The following is a 16,153-nucleotide window of genomic DNA, read 5'->3' as shown; positions in this document are numbered from 1 at the left end:
CGTGACCGAAGAACCAACCTGTGCGATCAAAGTTTCAAAATGTCGTCGCGACAAACTCAACAGTATTCCGAAACTACGAAAGAATTAATTTCGAGTAATGTTAAAAAAAAGAGTCTAGAAAATAAACTTTTAGGAAGGTATACACCTCGTACTAAGCCATATTTTACGGGAAATTTTATGGGTTGATTGGCAATTTTCGTTGTTCAAAAAAACGCATGGCCGTTCTATGGTGGCCGCCATTTTGATTTTTAACAACAAATGCATCCTCGAAAACTCGGATGTTTTCTAAAACAGAACAGATTAAACGACAAAAAAATAGGATACTACCATTTTTTAAAACCTCATGGCTGATCGATCACGCCAAAGTTATTTCGATTTCTGCTTATTTCTGAATATGAAAGGGGAGAACGTTTCGTACCACAAGGTGCCTCTTCCTACAAAGCGAGGCCAAACTCGATGGGTGAAAATTCGACGGAAAAACAAGGAAAATCATAGACGAAAATCTTAAAAGAAAATACTCTTCATAAACACAGTTACTTAGTTGTATCAGAAATCCTGGCTATGGCAACAATGTTATCTGAGGAGCGAAGAAATTTACAATAAATAAAAATACTCCGCACCGCAAGATGTTGCCAAATGCTACTGATGGCGTCCCCAAGCAAGCGTTCAGAGCGGTAGAGCAACTAACACCTTTAAACAATAGCGCACGTGTTAAGTTTCCAGACCGGTGGGTGGAGGGACTGACAAAACGGAGCATTGTCACTATCGCCCACCGTACTTTTTCAATAATTTGATTTGTATTGACTGAGACGCGGTATATTAAGTATCCTGCCTATGTTTGATAATCAGCAACTACGTTGTGACAGCTTTGCGTAAAAAGATCGACCACGCCAGCATGTTTGATAACAACAGTACATTTCCTCAAATGTCTCACGTTTGCGATAAGCAAAGCATGCAGCCTTCATTTAGTCAAGAATACCATGATATATTTGAACCCTTTCACACCACAATTTTGCCCGAACTCATTCTTGTGGACCACTTTAGAGGAATCTTGGGCAAACAGGTTATTAAAGGTGATGTCAAACAAACCAACCTGGTCCGACACATGGAAATTGCTTGAAATCAACAGTCATTTATTGTGTGACTGATCCACGTTTTATTAACGCTTTCAACGAAGTTTCCCAAAAACTTCCAATTCACACAATAATATAGCCCTAGTTGTTCCCTTCTTTGTGATTGTGACAAATCTACCAGTCACAGAATCCGAGGAACAATCGCGCGCGTATTCTCCTCCACTTTTGAAAACATCTTTGGCGGTGTAGCCGAAGCAGTCCGAATAACTGTCATACGAGTTTCCATTCCCGACACTAACCTTTGTATTTTTATACTTGCCTGAAATATAAATAAAAGACATTTGATTTAATACATTTCAAACTCGGAAGGCAGTACTCATGGCCTGTCAACACATTAGTACATCCTAATTCTCTAATGTGACTTAGTATGATGTAATTTAACGAGGTGCTTAGCCGCCAGCAAGACATTGAGACATCTAAACCAAGGATAGAAGCAACGATGAGTTGAATGAATGTAATTGAATGATTAATGAATAGAACTTACAGCCGCTCGTACTGATCGACTCACTACATTCGGACTTCGGCGAGAACACAAGTCGTACACTTTCAACACGGTATTTTTGCTCTAAATCAATCTTGAAAATCGGGTTCTCAGTGAAGTCACCAGAGTCGGCACACGTGTTCGGATCACCATCGACTAGGAATTGGAAAGTATCTTCTCCTCCAGTTGGTAATCCTACGCCGCTGACGAGTCGATTGAGGGCGATGTTGTCTAAAGTGTGTTCAAAATTGATTATGAAATTACATTGGCGATATAAAACAAAGGCGGTATCCGTCATCACTGATATAAGGCAAATCAGCAGTGCGACTCTTCAGATATTACGGGTCCAGTAACGAAATTATCATCTTTAATGATATCGTCCTTGAAGGTAGTATGCGCCTCGAAAATGAAAGACTTAAACTTTTGCTCAAACTATCCTCAACCATTCTCTTTCAAAATCAAGAATAAAAATTGGGGGTCACCGTGCAAATTTGAGCACTAGAGAAATAAATTTTCTAAGATTTACCGATATTTGAAATAATTCAAAATGGCCGCCATCCTTGTGTTAACTCTATTGGGAGAAAAAAAAATTCGATTTTTGAAAAACTAAGACGGTGAAAAGTTTTGTTTTGTTTTGGTTTTTTTGCATCAAGAGCTTGAAAATGAACACCCACAGTTGGTAGATCAGAAAAGAATGGCAAAAGATTGAGAGTCTGGATAGCTGTCGTCGAGGCACATTCTACCTCAAAGAAAATGCAAACTGTGTTCCCTTCGGTAGAAAATATTCAATGATTCACATGAAATATCACCTTTCCCGATATAGTAAATGTTTAAGTCACACTATGTATGATCATTAAAGGTAGTTCGTGCCTCGAAATGAATGATTTAAACTTTTGCTCAAACTTTCCCCCGAGCAAACTTTCAACCATTCTTTTTCAAATCAAGAATGAAAATTAGGGCCACTTTACAAATTTCTGTTCAAGATAAAAAAGAAAACATTATCCAATATTTACCGATATTTGTAAATGGCCACCATCTCTGTGTTATCTTTAGGGGGGGGGGAATTAAAATTCCTGAGTGTCACAAAACTAAGCCAGTGAAAACATGTGCTAAATAAGCTTTAAAATACACCCCTCAAATGGTAGACCAAAAGAATATTGCTAAATTTTGAGAGTCAGAATACATATCGTCGAGTCCATTTCGCCTCACAGTTGCCACACGACAATTGTACGAACTGATTATACAGTAGTGTGGTCAAGTGATCATGGATTACAATTAAAGTTTTAAGTAAGGGGAGACCGTTGATAGGGAATACATGTCTTTATTGAAAATACGATAGATTGAAGAGGGAGATCAGAGCTCATTCAGGGCCAAGGATAATTTTAATGAAGCTTTTAGTGACAGTTTTTATTTTAAGCAAGGCTCGATCCTCTTACTCAGTAAAAGGGCAACGTTATGATCGGTCAAGATTCAGCGTGGGTCTGCCAAGAGAGGGTTCTATACAATATACTGGGCCAAAACAACGTCTAGCTTTGCGTCTCATCTCAACATATAATTATCGACAAAGATGTGATCACGTACAACTAGTGAGGGCAATCGACCAACAGAGAAAACATTACAGACATGGCGACGTTTCCACCTTTGCTTCTTTACTGTTGTTGTCGCTAGCAGATAGTCGCCTCGTTACGTCTGACCCACAACTATCGCGTGCAAATCTCATTTAGAAACACAACCTGATTGGCCCCTGCAAGCCAATCAGGTTGTGTTTTTAAATACGATGCTGCAATCCATGACAAGTGGGAGTTGTAAACCACCTTCTGATTGGTCTGCTGTTATGGCTTGTACGCAAAATTTGAATGCGATCTTCTATGGCCGCGGCTCAGATGTGGAGATGAAAATCAGCTATCGAGAACAGCAAAGAACAAACAACGTTAAACGTCGCCATCTATACATCTGATTAAAATCAAACTGCAGACCACGCTTCCTTAAATTTGCAAAAAGTATTGCTATGACTAGGGGATTAAAAAAGAGGGGAAGAGTTACACTCTTTCTACCAAAAATAGACCTCCCTTGTAGATTATCTAGTGGTGTATCCTTAATCTGAGGCACGTCACATCAGGCATGACAAGATTTAGGCAGATATAATCGGTACCGCTCGTCTGTGGCACTGTCTCATGTTACACCACATGACAATCTCAGAAGTAATAGTGACGCCGTCAAACAATTACGTGTGAAAGATACTGCAGAAATTAATGTCATTGTGATAATGGTCGATATTACGTCTTAAAGGACGACTGACGTGGTAAAAAACATTCGAAGGGCATAACTTTTGAAAGAATTTTTGTCCTTATTGCTTTTGCAAAGAATATTTACGTGATTAAACCCCAAGTTCGCAATGCGGGAGAGGGGCATTCGTTCTCCGCCATCTCAGCGACAAATCTTAGGAACGAAACATTCCTCTTTTGACCATCCCTCTGTATAATCAAGACGGCCCTTTGTTTTGAAATCATGTCATTGCAAACTTGCAAGGGTGAAAGTTACATTTTGGCTTACGACATACCAGAACTGCAGGACAGGTTGAACATATGTTTTCCCATAACGCGGCATTCGCAAACACCTAGAGGGATCCCCAAAAAAGGTTTTCGGATTTTTCAACTGCCCCTAACAAATTCAAAACGCATTCAAATACCCCCTTCTGACTCTCTATGCTTTTGAAATTCCCCTCAAAAAACACAAAACTGGGCTGATTTTCGAATAGACAGGTTTTTTATTGTATGTATCTGTGTGTGTATATGTGTGTGGTCTTTTCAAGGGAAGGAGGGCGCTGTTTTGACATATTTTTACTTCATCGCGTGAAGCAGAAAAACTGCAATCACATAAAAAAGCCTGGAAACGGGATGAAATCCCTCACCTGTCAGAGAAACTAAACACAATTGACATACTTGCATATTACATATTAGCTGTACGTTTTGACCAATTCCCAGAACCTTTTGCTCTGTGTATCAACTGCAGATTCTTGTTCTACGCCCCACAGCATGCTACAATACCAAATACTCCGATGTGTGTAAAGATCGAAATCATTGTTATTGAATTAATTCTAATGCGGACTTGAATTCAATTATAAACAATAACAATGCTGACTGTACACATTATGGCATCGTCGATAAGCTAAAAACTGGACTTTCTTTTCATCCTGCTTCAGGGAGAAGAACAATACACTGCTGAGTAAGTACTGTTATCAACAGATTGCATTTAGTCTTACAACTTTAAACTCAAACTTCTGGTTCCTATCCCTACTAGAGAATGCTGCAAAGTTGTGGATGCGCTATTTCATGATTTCTTAATGTTGTGATTTGAAGAAGCGGCTCACTATAATCTTTGTAGTGCTCTATAGCGACACAATTTATGTTTCTATTGACACAATAGAACAAAGAGGACGGAGCTATTCCATGAGGTCTGGTTTAATGTCTCAGCCTATGACTGTGAGAAAGTACCTGCATCTTTGTGTATGTGTTCTTAACAGTATATACACTTTAGAGAATGTGTTTTTTTTCATACAATTTATATTCAGTGACTTTTTATTTAAATGACAACCTAACAAATATTCAATATCAATCAGAGACAGTTTCGTTTCGATTCCCCCTTTCCCCTGATCTCTTCAACGTTACTCTTTATATTTTTAAATCCCCAATCAATCCCCTCTCGAGAGGAGTTTGTGAATGCGTAATGTTTGTTGTTACAGTTTTAGAGTTGTGTGGTAACAGTAAAATGATGTCATTGTCGATACACAGGGGTTTTGACTTATTGTCTCGAGTTCGGGTATCCATTTATGGTAGAACTCGCCTCGGGGACAGAAATTCGAGCTTTCAAATTTAATCAAAATTCTTCTGATCTACAACTTGTTGGGGCTCATTTTGAAGCTGTTTCGAAAGAAAAGTTTTTACCGTCTTAGCTTTCGAAAATCGAAAATTTAGTTTTTTCCCATTTAGTTAACACAGGAATGGCGGCCATTTTGAATTTTGAATATCGGGAAGTCTAAGTAATTTGTCTCTCTAGTACAAAATTTTGCAAGATGACCCCTGATTTTTATTCTTGCTTTGGTAAGAGAATGGTCGAAAGGTTCATTGAGGAAAGTTTGAGCAAAAGTTTAAGTCTTTCACTTTCGAGGCGCATACTACCTTAACTAAGATAAAAGGAGTCCGCGGTGATCTTTCTTTCAAGTGAATGGCTGCATGCCATGCCGTACAGTCTCAGTTGGAATCCAGTCGAGAATTTACCGGATATCAAAGTCAAGATCGGGGGCGCGTGCAAATCGATCAATTGATGACAAAACCTGTGAAAAAGGATGCAGAATAAGCTTTTTGGAGTAGGATATTCGAAGAGTCACAGCTTGTTGAGGTGTGCTTACCTTCACGTAGTTCTCCGAAAACTTGCAAATCACACAAATATATTGCCCGGTCTGTTCCGTGCTTTATGATTGTAACATATCTACCAACCGCAGCATCCGATGTGCATTTGCTTGTGATTTTTCCTCCCTCGTCGTACACATTGGTAGCAAAATGAACACATATCGTATCACTTTCACCGTTGCCAACGAGAATATCTGCATTTTGGTAGTTACCTTCAACGGTCAAGAAAACGTCAATGTAAACAATTTGCCGATAAAAATTCGAAGCATTTGAATTCACTGTTTGCATACAAACGACATTTTGCAAAGCTCAACATTAACCGGCACCACTTTCACTTCAAACATATAACTTTTGTGTCGGAATGTCGTGTAATTAAAACATGTAATATCTGCCATATGAGAGTAAACCCGACACGGCTGGCCAATAAATATACACCAACACGACCGGACATCCTATAACAAGCTTGAATGTAATGATAAAAATACACTTACACCCAGTCCCACTGATTGAGTTCTTGCGACATCCTGGCGGAAAGATTAGTTTTACTTTGTTAACCAGGTAATTTCGACCAAGATCAACCTGGAAGGCTGGATCTTCTACAGTTGGACCCGAATCGGCACATGTACTTTCATCCTCATCCACAAGGAAAGGATAAGTGTCCCTGCCTTGTTTTCCTAGTCCTATTCCCTTTACAGGTCGATTTAAGGCAATGTTATCTGAAACATAATGATAATAATTCTTTCACAATTACATTAAGGAGCTGAAAAATATCATCTTACGACTTGTAACCAGGTCGATAATATTGACAAGTGATTCAAAAAACGGACATTCCATTTACAAAATGTTATTTCATATCATTGTATAGTGGAAGTGTCCCACTTTGTTTCGAATTGGACTCGGAAAGGACTGATGTAAGAAAATTAACAGCGTGTACCTGTTAGCCACAGTAGCAGCAACTTTTACATGTACACACGAAGAGCTAGGTACATTTTCTTGTGCTAAATTCTTCCCAGTATGAGAACCTTTGAAAAGGGGCCCGAGAACAGTAAGTATATATGGTCGACACTTGAATGTAACATTTATGAATGCGTGCAAAGTTGTTACATAAGGATTATGTATTTCACGTTTTAGAATACAAAGCCGTAAGGATTACTATTGATCGGGTGCAATCGAAACATGAACATACAAACGATCATTACTTACCAGATGATGAAACACCCGTCAAAATGACTGACGCAAAGATTAATAGTAACTCCTTCATTTTGTCGGTTTTCGGATGTTTAGGTAAGCGTTTTACAAGCCCTAGGAAAAGAGAGAGTGAGATATGACACTGAGTTTATCAGACTGAGTCCTGATCTACGTCACAATGTTGGCGATTCTGGCCATCATGTGATCACTAGAAACAATCGCGGATAAGGCATACGTTGATCAGATGATATGTAGTGTATGTATACTATTTGGAGTGTGACATACATTGTGCCTTAGTATACAACAGTACACTGAACACTGGTGGTATTGGCTAGTCTCAAACCGGAGTCATCATTTAACGGTGTCATTTAGTATGCCGCACTCCCGCACGTATCCGTCATATTGGACAGCCACTACTGATATAAGACAAGATCATACATTTCTTGCATATTACACCTCGTAAAATGTAACTGCATCACATGTTAGGGACTGGACACAAATTACAGGGGGGGGCGGTGTTTTTTGGGGGTGGGTCGCCATTTTTCGCGCAAGCATTTTTGAAGGGTCATAAAATTTTGTGCAAGCCTATGGGGGAGGGTCACCTTTTTTCATGCATCAAAGCTGAAATTGCATGTGCACGTTATGGAATACTGAAAAAAGAAAAATACCTTCTGGCACTTTCATTTTCTGCCATTACCATTTTCGGCGCGCCCTTCGGGCGCAAATTTTAGGTATAATAAACAATGTGTGATGATCCAAGCAGCCACATTGATTTAAGTTGTCATGATTTCTACTTATTCAACACTATTGTGCATAACTGTCCCCTATAATGACTCTTTCAATAACAATTTGGGAGATTACTATTTGACATCATTCTCCATTGACAATACATTGGGTATAGGTCGGTGTCAAACGTTCATGTCGCTGTATGTACATTTTTTAATTTTTTGAGGACATTGACAGAATACAAACTGTTCAGAATAGTGCATAGTGTCATCAATAACAACTGGAAGCTTCAGGTCGAACAACTTTTGAATAACAATTTAGGATCAGATAACCTAGGAGTTATTTGTAGTTTCCTCATAGCCTACAATGTATAGTGAATCAACATTTTGGTGAAATTCCAAAATCAAATTTCTTGCACAACCATTGACTTGAAACCACTCTAGTCTAATCATGAATATTAATACTAATGATTAGGTGTACATAAATGCACAGGTTTACCAAGTTTTGTATTGGAAAAAAATTATTCATTGTTTCATCATAGACTGCCATGTATAGTGAATGGACATTTCAGTGAAATTTCAAGTGAATGGACATTTCAGTGAAATTCCAAAATCAAATTTCTTGCACACCCATTGACTTGAAACTACTCTAGTCTAATCATGAACATTAATACCAATAATCAAGTGTACATAAATGCACAGATTTTCCTATTTTTGTATTGGAAAAAAATTATTCATAGTTTCATCATAGACTGCCATGTATAGTGAATCGACATTTAAGTGATATGCCAAAATCAAATTTCTTTCACAACCATTGACTTGAAACCACTCTAGTCTAATCATGAACATTAGTACCAATAATTGAGTGTACGTAAATGCACAGATTTACCTATTTTTGTATTGGAAAAAAAATTATTCATAGGGTTTCACCATAGACTGCCATGTATAGTGAATCAACATTTCGGTGAAATTCCAAAACCAAATTTCTTGCACACACATGGACTTGTAACCACTCTAGTCTAATCACGAAATAAATATCAATAATCAAGCATACATAAATACACAGATTTGCCAAGTTTGTATTTAAAAAAATTATTCATAGTTTCTTCATAGACTACAATGTATAATGGATCCACATTTCATGCGAAATTCCAAAACAAAGTTATTGTACACAGATGCACGTGTTACCACCCTCTTCTAATCAAGCACAATTATGTCAATTATTCAGGGTCATATATACACAAATAGTGCATATTTTTAATTCTGAAAATTTTTTTTTACAGTTTTGTCATAGACTCCCATGTATAGTGGATCAACATTTTATGCGAAATTCCAAAAACAAAGTTATTGTACACAGATGCACATTTTACCACCCTCTTCTAATCAAGCACAATTATGTCAATTATTCAGGGTCCATATATGCACAAATAGTACAAATTTTTAATTCTGAAATTTTTTTGACAGTTTTGTCTTAGACTCCCATGTATAGTTTTGTCATAGACTCCCATGTATAGTGGATCAACATTTTGAGAGAAATTCCAAAATCAAATATCTTGTTCACATGTGCACTTGTAAACAACCCATGCTAATTAAGTATATCTATATTAGTTATTAAACATCTGTATATGAACAGATATAGCTAGTTTTATACTGGAAAATACGCGTTCGTAGTTTTCTTATAGTCGACTACATGTATAGTGAATCAACATTATCGATAAAATCTAAAAATTACATTTTTTGTACAGGCATGCACTTTTTACCTGCCACTTCAAGCAAAGTACATTTACATGAATTATCACACACATATGATTTGATATTTTTTGGACAACGCGTTATATCGGCCACATTTTGCCTTCCTTTCGGGAGGGCGACTTAAAAAGTATAGCAAGTCAGAAGCGGGTCTTTAACACATTGCGGTTTTTTTGGGGGGTATTGAGTAACAGGGGAGGGTCACTTATTTTCATGCACGGATAAGGGGGAGGGTCACTAATTTTTGTGCATGAACTTTTGAAGGGTCACTATTTTTTACGCAGCGGTTTTTCGAAAAACACCGGCCCACCCCCCTGTAATTTATGTCCAGTCCCTTAAATTGAAATAGTAATTTAACAGTGATCATTGAATTAAATAGTAATCTATTCCTCTATTCTACGGTAGGTTTTGGACAGTCAATCAAACAAGCTTGCGGCATAAATGTTTGAACAGCAGGTTGGGTCAGGTGCAGCCAACGGAGCTATTCATCGAAAAAGCTATTCTGGAAGCATTTTTTGAGGGCAGGGGAAATTTTAATTTTACTAGGGCAGGGGACATATTTTTAGGTGGCAGGGGAGCAAATATTAGGTTTTTTGTCGGGCAGGGCAGATATTGGATTATTGTCCTGGGGACAGGGCTTGGCGAAAAACGAGGAGAGGGGAAGCTACTTCTAAAACGGGGACAGGGGAATTTCAGCCATGGTGTTTCCGGGGATGGGGCAAGTACTTATACCTTTTAAAGGTTACCCGGACTACTAGGTTACCCAGACTACTTAGCCTATCGATTGACCCAACACCTCAATCTATGTACTGCGAGATGGAAACCAAATAGAAGGCCACTGCAGTATGTTTCTGCATGGGAATGTTAATTTTCAGGGGAATTTTTTTTCTCAGGGCAGGGGAAAATCGACAGTTTTTTTTTTCATCACAGGGTAGGGTACTAAGCTTCATGTCTGCAGGGGAAATGGAATGACAAAATTTCGAGGGGAATTTTTTCCAGGGCAGGGGAAACCGGCAAGTTTTTTTTCGCCACAGGGTAGGGGAGCTTCAAACATTCACAGTGGGGAGGGGAAACAGGCAAAAATATGTGGGAGCGGGTAAAAATGAAGTTTGAGTGCGGCAGGGTAAGTCGAAAAATTTTCAGTGGGAGGGCAAATTATGAACAGCTAATTAATTACCCTCTTGACTTAAAATTAGTCAGTTCACATTACTTGTCATGTACAATATATCTTATCATAGTAAGGACCCTTTAAAAGTGCATTGTTCATTGGCTGCACCTCAGGTTGGGTGAGTGGTACGGTCAGTGACACTCTTTTGTGGATATATTTTCGACAATAAAGGCGAAGCAGTTGAAGTAAAGTCTGACTGGAAAACGTATCGTTATGATTTCATCATTGCTGAATAACTGTCGTTAAAGAGACCTCGTATCATAACACTGACACTGCTTCATTGTTGCGAATATGAAAAAATACAGTGGCGAAGTGATGAGTACATTCTTAAATTTAACGATGCGACTCAGGTTCAAAGGTCAAGTTTTTTTATTTCAAATTTCGAACCCCTGACACGTGGCCTTTCTTTTGGCGAAAAGTGTTGGGTCACACCGTACCGGGAAATTCCTTAAATGTTACTAAAATGGTAAACTATCAGCTACACTGCGTGCCATTACCGAATTACCGACCACCATATCTTTGATAACACGCAGAGATTATGTATAGTCTTCGCGGTATAGTGCGCATGCGCTATCTTCAACGCGATTCTCAGCGTTTTCAACTCTGCCGGTATTGGTACGGCAACACGTCCAGCACACCAAAGCCGGTGCTCAGTTCAACAACGATGAAAGTATTTGACACGCTGTTTTTTCGAACATAGTAGGATACGCTGATTACATACCCGAGTCCTTAAATTAGGCTGAGCGAGATGAAACCTCACTTAGTTGCGATAATTTTAAATTTATCTCTCTGGCTGTACATGCTTGGTGTTGGTATCGTGTTCTTTTGTATTTTCAAACCGAAGTTTCATCCACATAGAGGGACTGTGTTTCATCTTTCTATCGTGCAGCCTTTCCGTGTCTGCTCAGGCACGATTACTCAAACCTTGAGCAACACCGTACCCGGCAACACGCGACATTATGTCAAGGCGGAGTTTCCCAAGCGAGTACATGAGTTTATACACACATTATGCAGATTCATAAGAGCAAGTTCCTCGATCTGCTAATTTCTTTCTTTTAAATATAACCCAAAAATTAAAAAAGCCCGAAGGGGGCTTGGGCTCCATATGACGTCAAAGTAACGTGGATTGCGAGAGTTCACAAATGATCTCTGTGGAAAGTTGTGTTGTCTGAACTTGTCTATTACCCACAGACTCCACAGCTGCTAGCTGGACCTCAACACTAAACGTAAACAAAACCGGCTCTACTTCTAGAAGTGCCGAAACTAGCAATTTCTGCTATATGAGGTTGATTTCAAGCAAGGCAAACATATACTCAGAAAATATTAGCAAGGATTTTGGTATTCATGCTTTGCGGAAGTTCATTTACTGTCTGAAAGATACGTGTTAACTGCATACGACGACGGGGATGACTGACCATGACAACGATCGGTCAGGTATGCATCAGTTGACTTCGCTTCTCTTTTCTTTTTTGCTGGTTCTAGTATACAGTGGTGAGATTAGAGGTGCGTAGAATTTCAACTTACGATGAATAAAGAATCGGTGACAGAATAAAGTCGGTCATCAAAAGTTTAATTAAAAGTGACCACGCGAAAAAATCTCCGAAATAATCATGTGTGCGCTGATATTGCGCAAGTCGAGTGCAACCTCCCGATTGCGTGACTCCACACTATGTAGAGCAGACGATACTCTGTCTCTCGGAACACGCTGTCGATGACAGACTGCACTGTTCTACGCTACGGCGTCAGTATTAGTTGGATAAAATCGGTATTCTATGTAAGACACAGAAGAACACATATAAATAAAGTTTGAAAAAATAACCCGAGTCAATCTCTCCCGTCGTAACGCACGGCGTCAAGTCTGCGGCGCAGTGTAAAAGCTAAGAAAATACATTTTTACGACTGAAATTTTATGTTGTCAAGAGTTACATGTATTCGGCTCATCTTGAGGTAGGAAAACTAGCAACTGACGTCCCATTCGCACAGATGTCGGCGCTAACATGAACTTCACAATCACTTCTCACAAAGAACATGCATAAATTGCCGATCGCGAGACAGGAAGTAGACAACTTGAGTCGAGAACAAGTGAATGCCCACGCGATCGCGCGACGACAGCAGACAGGTCTCGATCGGATAGACTATTTTACACAAGTTTCGACATCTTCATTTTGACCGTGACTTCTGGTAACCCGATTGTGACCGTTGAGACAACAGTATGCAGTTAATATGCTAGTTAAATGTTCGACAAATGGATTAAATCGCTAATTACCCCTCGGTGTTTGTTGTGTAAATACCACCCACTGCTGGCACTAAGCATTTGCCAGTTCAGTGTATAATTTCTTTCTATTTTCACACGATCTGCAATCCTAAACATATTCAAAATTCCCAAAACTGACTCTAAATATTTCAACTTAGTCCTGGTGTAAGAAAATTCGCAGAAAATAGTGCGCGAGTCGGACTTCTTGGTCACAATGTGTGACGCATAGGTCGTTTACACAAATCGTCGATTTTCTCAGTTCCGTTTTTGGCAGTGCGTACATTATTCAAATAAGTATAAGTCGGCGGCGCCTGGACAGATTAGCCTGATTTTTCACATGTGGACAGTGAATGAATATATCTGAAAGATAGTCTCAGATTTCCGATAACAGGCCTGGAAGTGAAGGTATCTTGGACAAACGTGAACAAAGGCCGATAATTTATGCAAAAATCGTCAAGTTGACACTTTGAAGGCTCATTGTGCGAAAACAAATGCGAATTTCAAAAATCCGGGACAAACTTTTTTGCCCAGTATATCCAGCCGTCGATTGCCATAGACAGATCACAAGGCCGATCAGAGATTTGTACTTACACTTTTTTGAGTAAAAAAACTAAAAAACACGTGTTTGGGGTAAAACAACCCTATGCGCACTGTTTTTGAAAAACTAACAAATTTTCTGAACTCTTTGGTGACCGAGCAGATAAAAAAGTACCACATGTCGGGTGTGTGACCACTTCTTCTATGTGAAAATGAGGGTTGCAAATTTGAAAATACGTGTCAATGAACCTGAGTCGTATCCTTAAGGACACTGTGTACAGTTCACTTATTTTTACATGAAATTTCTCGTTATTACACATTTTGCACTTCAATCTTTCCAACTTCTGTGATGATTCATCTATTTTCTCAGTTTCACTTTTTGTGGCAGGGCACAATTAGAAGCAGGTTCTATATTGTGTGATGAGAAAGTTACGGTGCAGAGAGTGAGAACGACACTGTCTCTCCTTTGATGTAATAACAACGAACTAATTTATTGCGTGAAAAAGAGCGCGAAAATCGCCTCAACTTGTCAATCAACCTGAACAACTTGCAACATTGTCTCAACATTACCGTCGTAAGCACCAGCCAGAGGGCAGGCAACAAATCGTGATCTTGCCCATGCCAGCGTGTGTTATTAATTTTATCACACCAAACAAACGCTTTTGGCTTCGGAACTTTGCGTAGAATGCAGTCAAGTGTCGAGACTCGCCACTGTGAAGAAATTGCCAAGCGGGTGTACGCGATGATGTTGCACGCGCAGACACGACGCGCGGTATTCCAGACCGAGGTAGCTGGCTATGGTGCACGCGACAGTGTAATATGAGCGCACGCGAAGGGGTAGTATCACCTAAGTCATGTTTTATCACTTTTTGTCTCTGATCACACCAGTGTGGCCCAGCCAATCACAGTATAAACTGGATAATACGTGAGGTGTAATAATGCTTGCTATTTACATAGAACCGTGACAGCCACTGTCGGCCACTGCTTGATATCTGGATTCATCATTGTCTTTGAATTTCGAAATGAATTTTAGTCTTTACGCAGAATGGCCTGCCCTCCTTGTGATCAATTGGATAGCTCCTTCGATGATCTGAAGAAGAAGCCAAGTCATCAAAGGGCATCAGATACTTTGGAAAACGACAATCTTCCTTTAACAACTATGCTACTTATCCCGTGAAGTAGCAACCATCAAACATAGACAAAATAGTCTTCACTTAATCGATTTTAGAGAAGTTCGTATGATATGAAATTGCATGCAGAACAATAAAACATGGTCGTTTACCTTATGCGATCGATTTCCACCAACTTGTGAACACTCGCAGAGCGTTCAGTCGTATTGCCAAACTCTAACGAATTCTCTGCAATATATGCGTTTAGTATGACATTGCATGAACCCTCATCTGTCACTCAGAAGAACAGCTCATTAATCATTCAGCAGCAATATGAACCAAGAGGTCAACGCTGTTGATTCTTAGAGTGTGCGAATATTTATGACCTCGGGAGGAGAGAAGAAATACAAAATTATTGTGAGTGATCATACTATATTTTATTGCAATTTTCAAAATATGAAAAGAAGTCCCTGATCTTCTATTGTACCTGAACATTGTCTCGAATGAAGTCATATTCCATGTACGGTTATCAGGGCACAATGTCAATGTTCGCAATGTTCACTAACTACGGCTATGGCATGGAAGTCCATTCTAGTGGACCTTTGTGCAACCCCTTTCAGCTCTCTAGTTTTGAAATACTTATCACTTCTGTCCATAACGCAAATACAATTTGTATAACATCATGTCAACAGTTGATTTCTAATAGCAAGCGACGAAATGCGGCCGAGGTAGTGCTTCTTGTGGTATAACTAAAGCAGTACATACCGTGTAAAAGTGACGAAACTATCACATTGTCAGTGGCATCCAAAAAGCATGACAATATTGTTTAAAATTAGCTTACCAAAAGTGCCATGTGTATCATGAACACGGTAATATATGGTTTACAGTTGCAAACATCCCTTTACCCTTGAGTTTAGGACCATTTTGGCCAACACGCTGTCAAAAGTACCCTCATAAAAAATAACTGTATATCATCGCACGACGTGACAATGTCGATGAATGATTTGATTTATAGGATGAGAGAAACTACACTGCCTTCGGTTAGGGAATGTTTTGTATTTGCGGTCAAAATAAGATTTTTCTGAGTCGTCAGTTTTCTTTACGGAAATTCGGTGGCTTTTTGCATGGTTGTCTAACCTGGAGGACACATGACATGTACACGTAAAGCTACATCAGATAGGGTTCATCGCTACCTAAACACAATAGGAAAATTATAACAAAAATCCTTCATGTCAAACAAAAAATTAATTGTAATGACCTTAAAATCTCTACTAAAAAATATGCATCAAGAGAATTAAAGATGCACTTGAACAACCAAACATTATAAAAACTTTGTATCATAATTCTGGTCTGGTTATCAGAGAAACGTCTACATTTAAATCTCTAAGAACAATAAAAGA

General features: G+C 39.0%; 1 protein-coding gene across 1 annotated transcript; it reads right to left on the bottom strand.

The window, feature by feature from the left end:
- Positions 1–1,118: 1,118 nt before the first annotated feature.
- LOC139131663 (uncharacterized) lies at positions 1,119–15,040 on the bottom strand. Its single transcript, XM_070697859.1, has 6 exons — positions 14,927–15,040; positions 7,227–7,325; positions 6,515–6,739; positions 6,023–6,235; positions 1,618–1,845; positions 1,119–1,392 (listed from the first exon to the last, which is right to left on the bottom strand). Exons 2-6 carry the CDS (start codon positions 7,282–7,284, stop codon positions 1,169–1,171), a joined length of 948 nt encoding a protein of 315 aa, XP_070553960.1. The 5' UTR covers positions 7,285–7,325; positions 14,927–15,040; the 3' UTR covers positions 1,119–1,168.
- Between the last annotated feature and the right edge of the window lie 1,113 nt (positions 15,041–16,153).

This window comes from Ptychodera flava, chromosome 1, assembly GCF_041260155.1.
Source record: "Ptychodera flava strain L36383 chromosome 1, AS_Pfla_20210202, whole genome shotgun sequence".
In the NCBI taxonomy this organism is placed as follows: domain Eukaryota; kingdom Metazoa; phylum Hemichordata; class Enteropneusta; family Ptychoderidae; genus Ptychodera; species Ptychodera flava.
This window is presented reverse-complemented; position numbering and strand designations above follow the sequence as displayed.

Bases quoted from the DNA above. Each gene is read 5' to 3' on its own strand.
- LOC139131663 (XM_070697859.1), bottom strand. From the start codon at position 7,284: ATGAAGGAGTTACTATTAATCTTTGCGTCAGTCATTTTGACGGGTGTT. The intron at 6,236-6,514 runs GTAAGTGTATTT...TGACCGTTGAAG, and splicing joins CTCAATCAGTGGGACTGGGT to GTAACTACCAAAATGCAGAT. The intron at 1,393-1,617 runs GTAAGTTCTATT...TTTATATTTCAG, and splicing joins GTCGATCAGTACGAGCGGCT to GCAAGTATAAAAATACAAAG.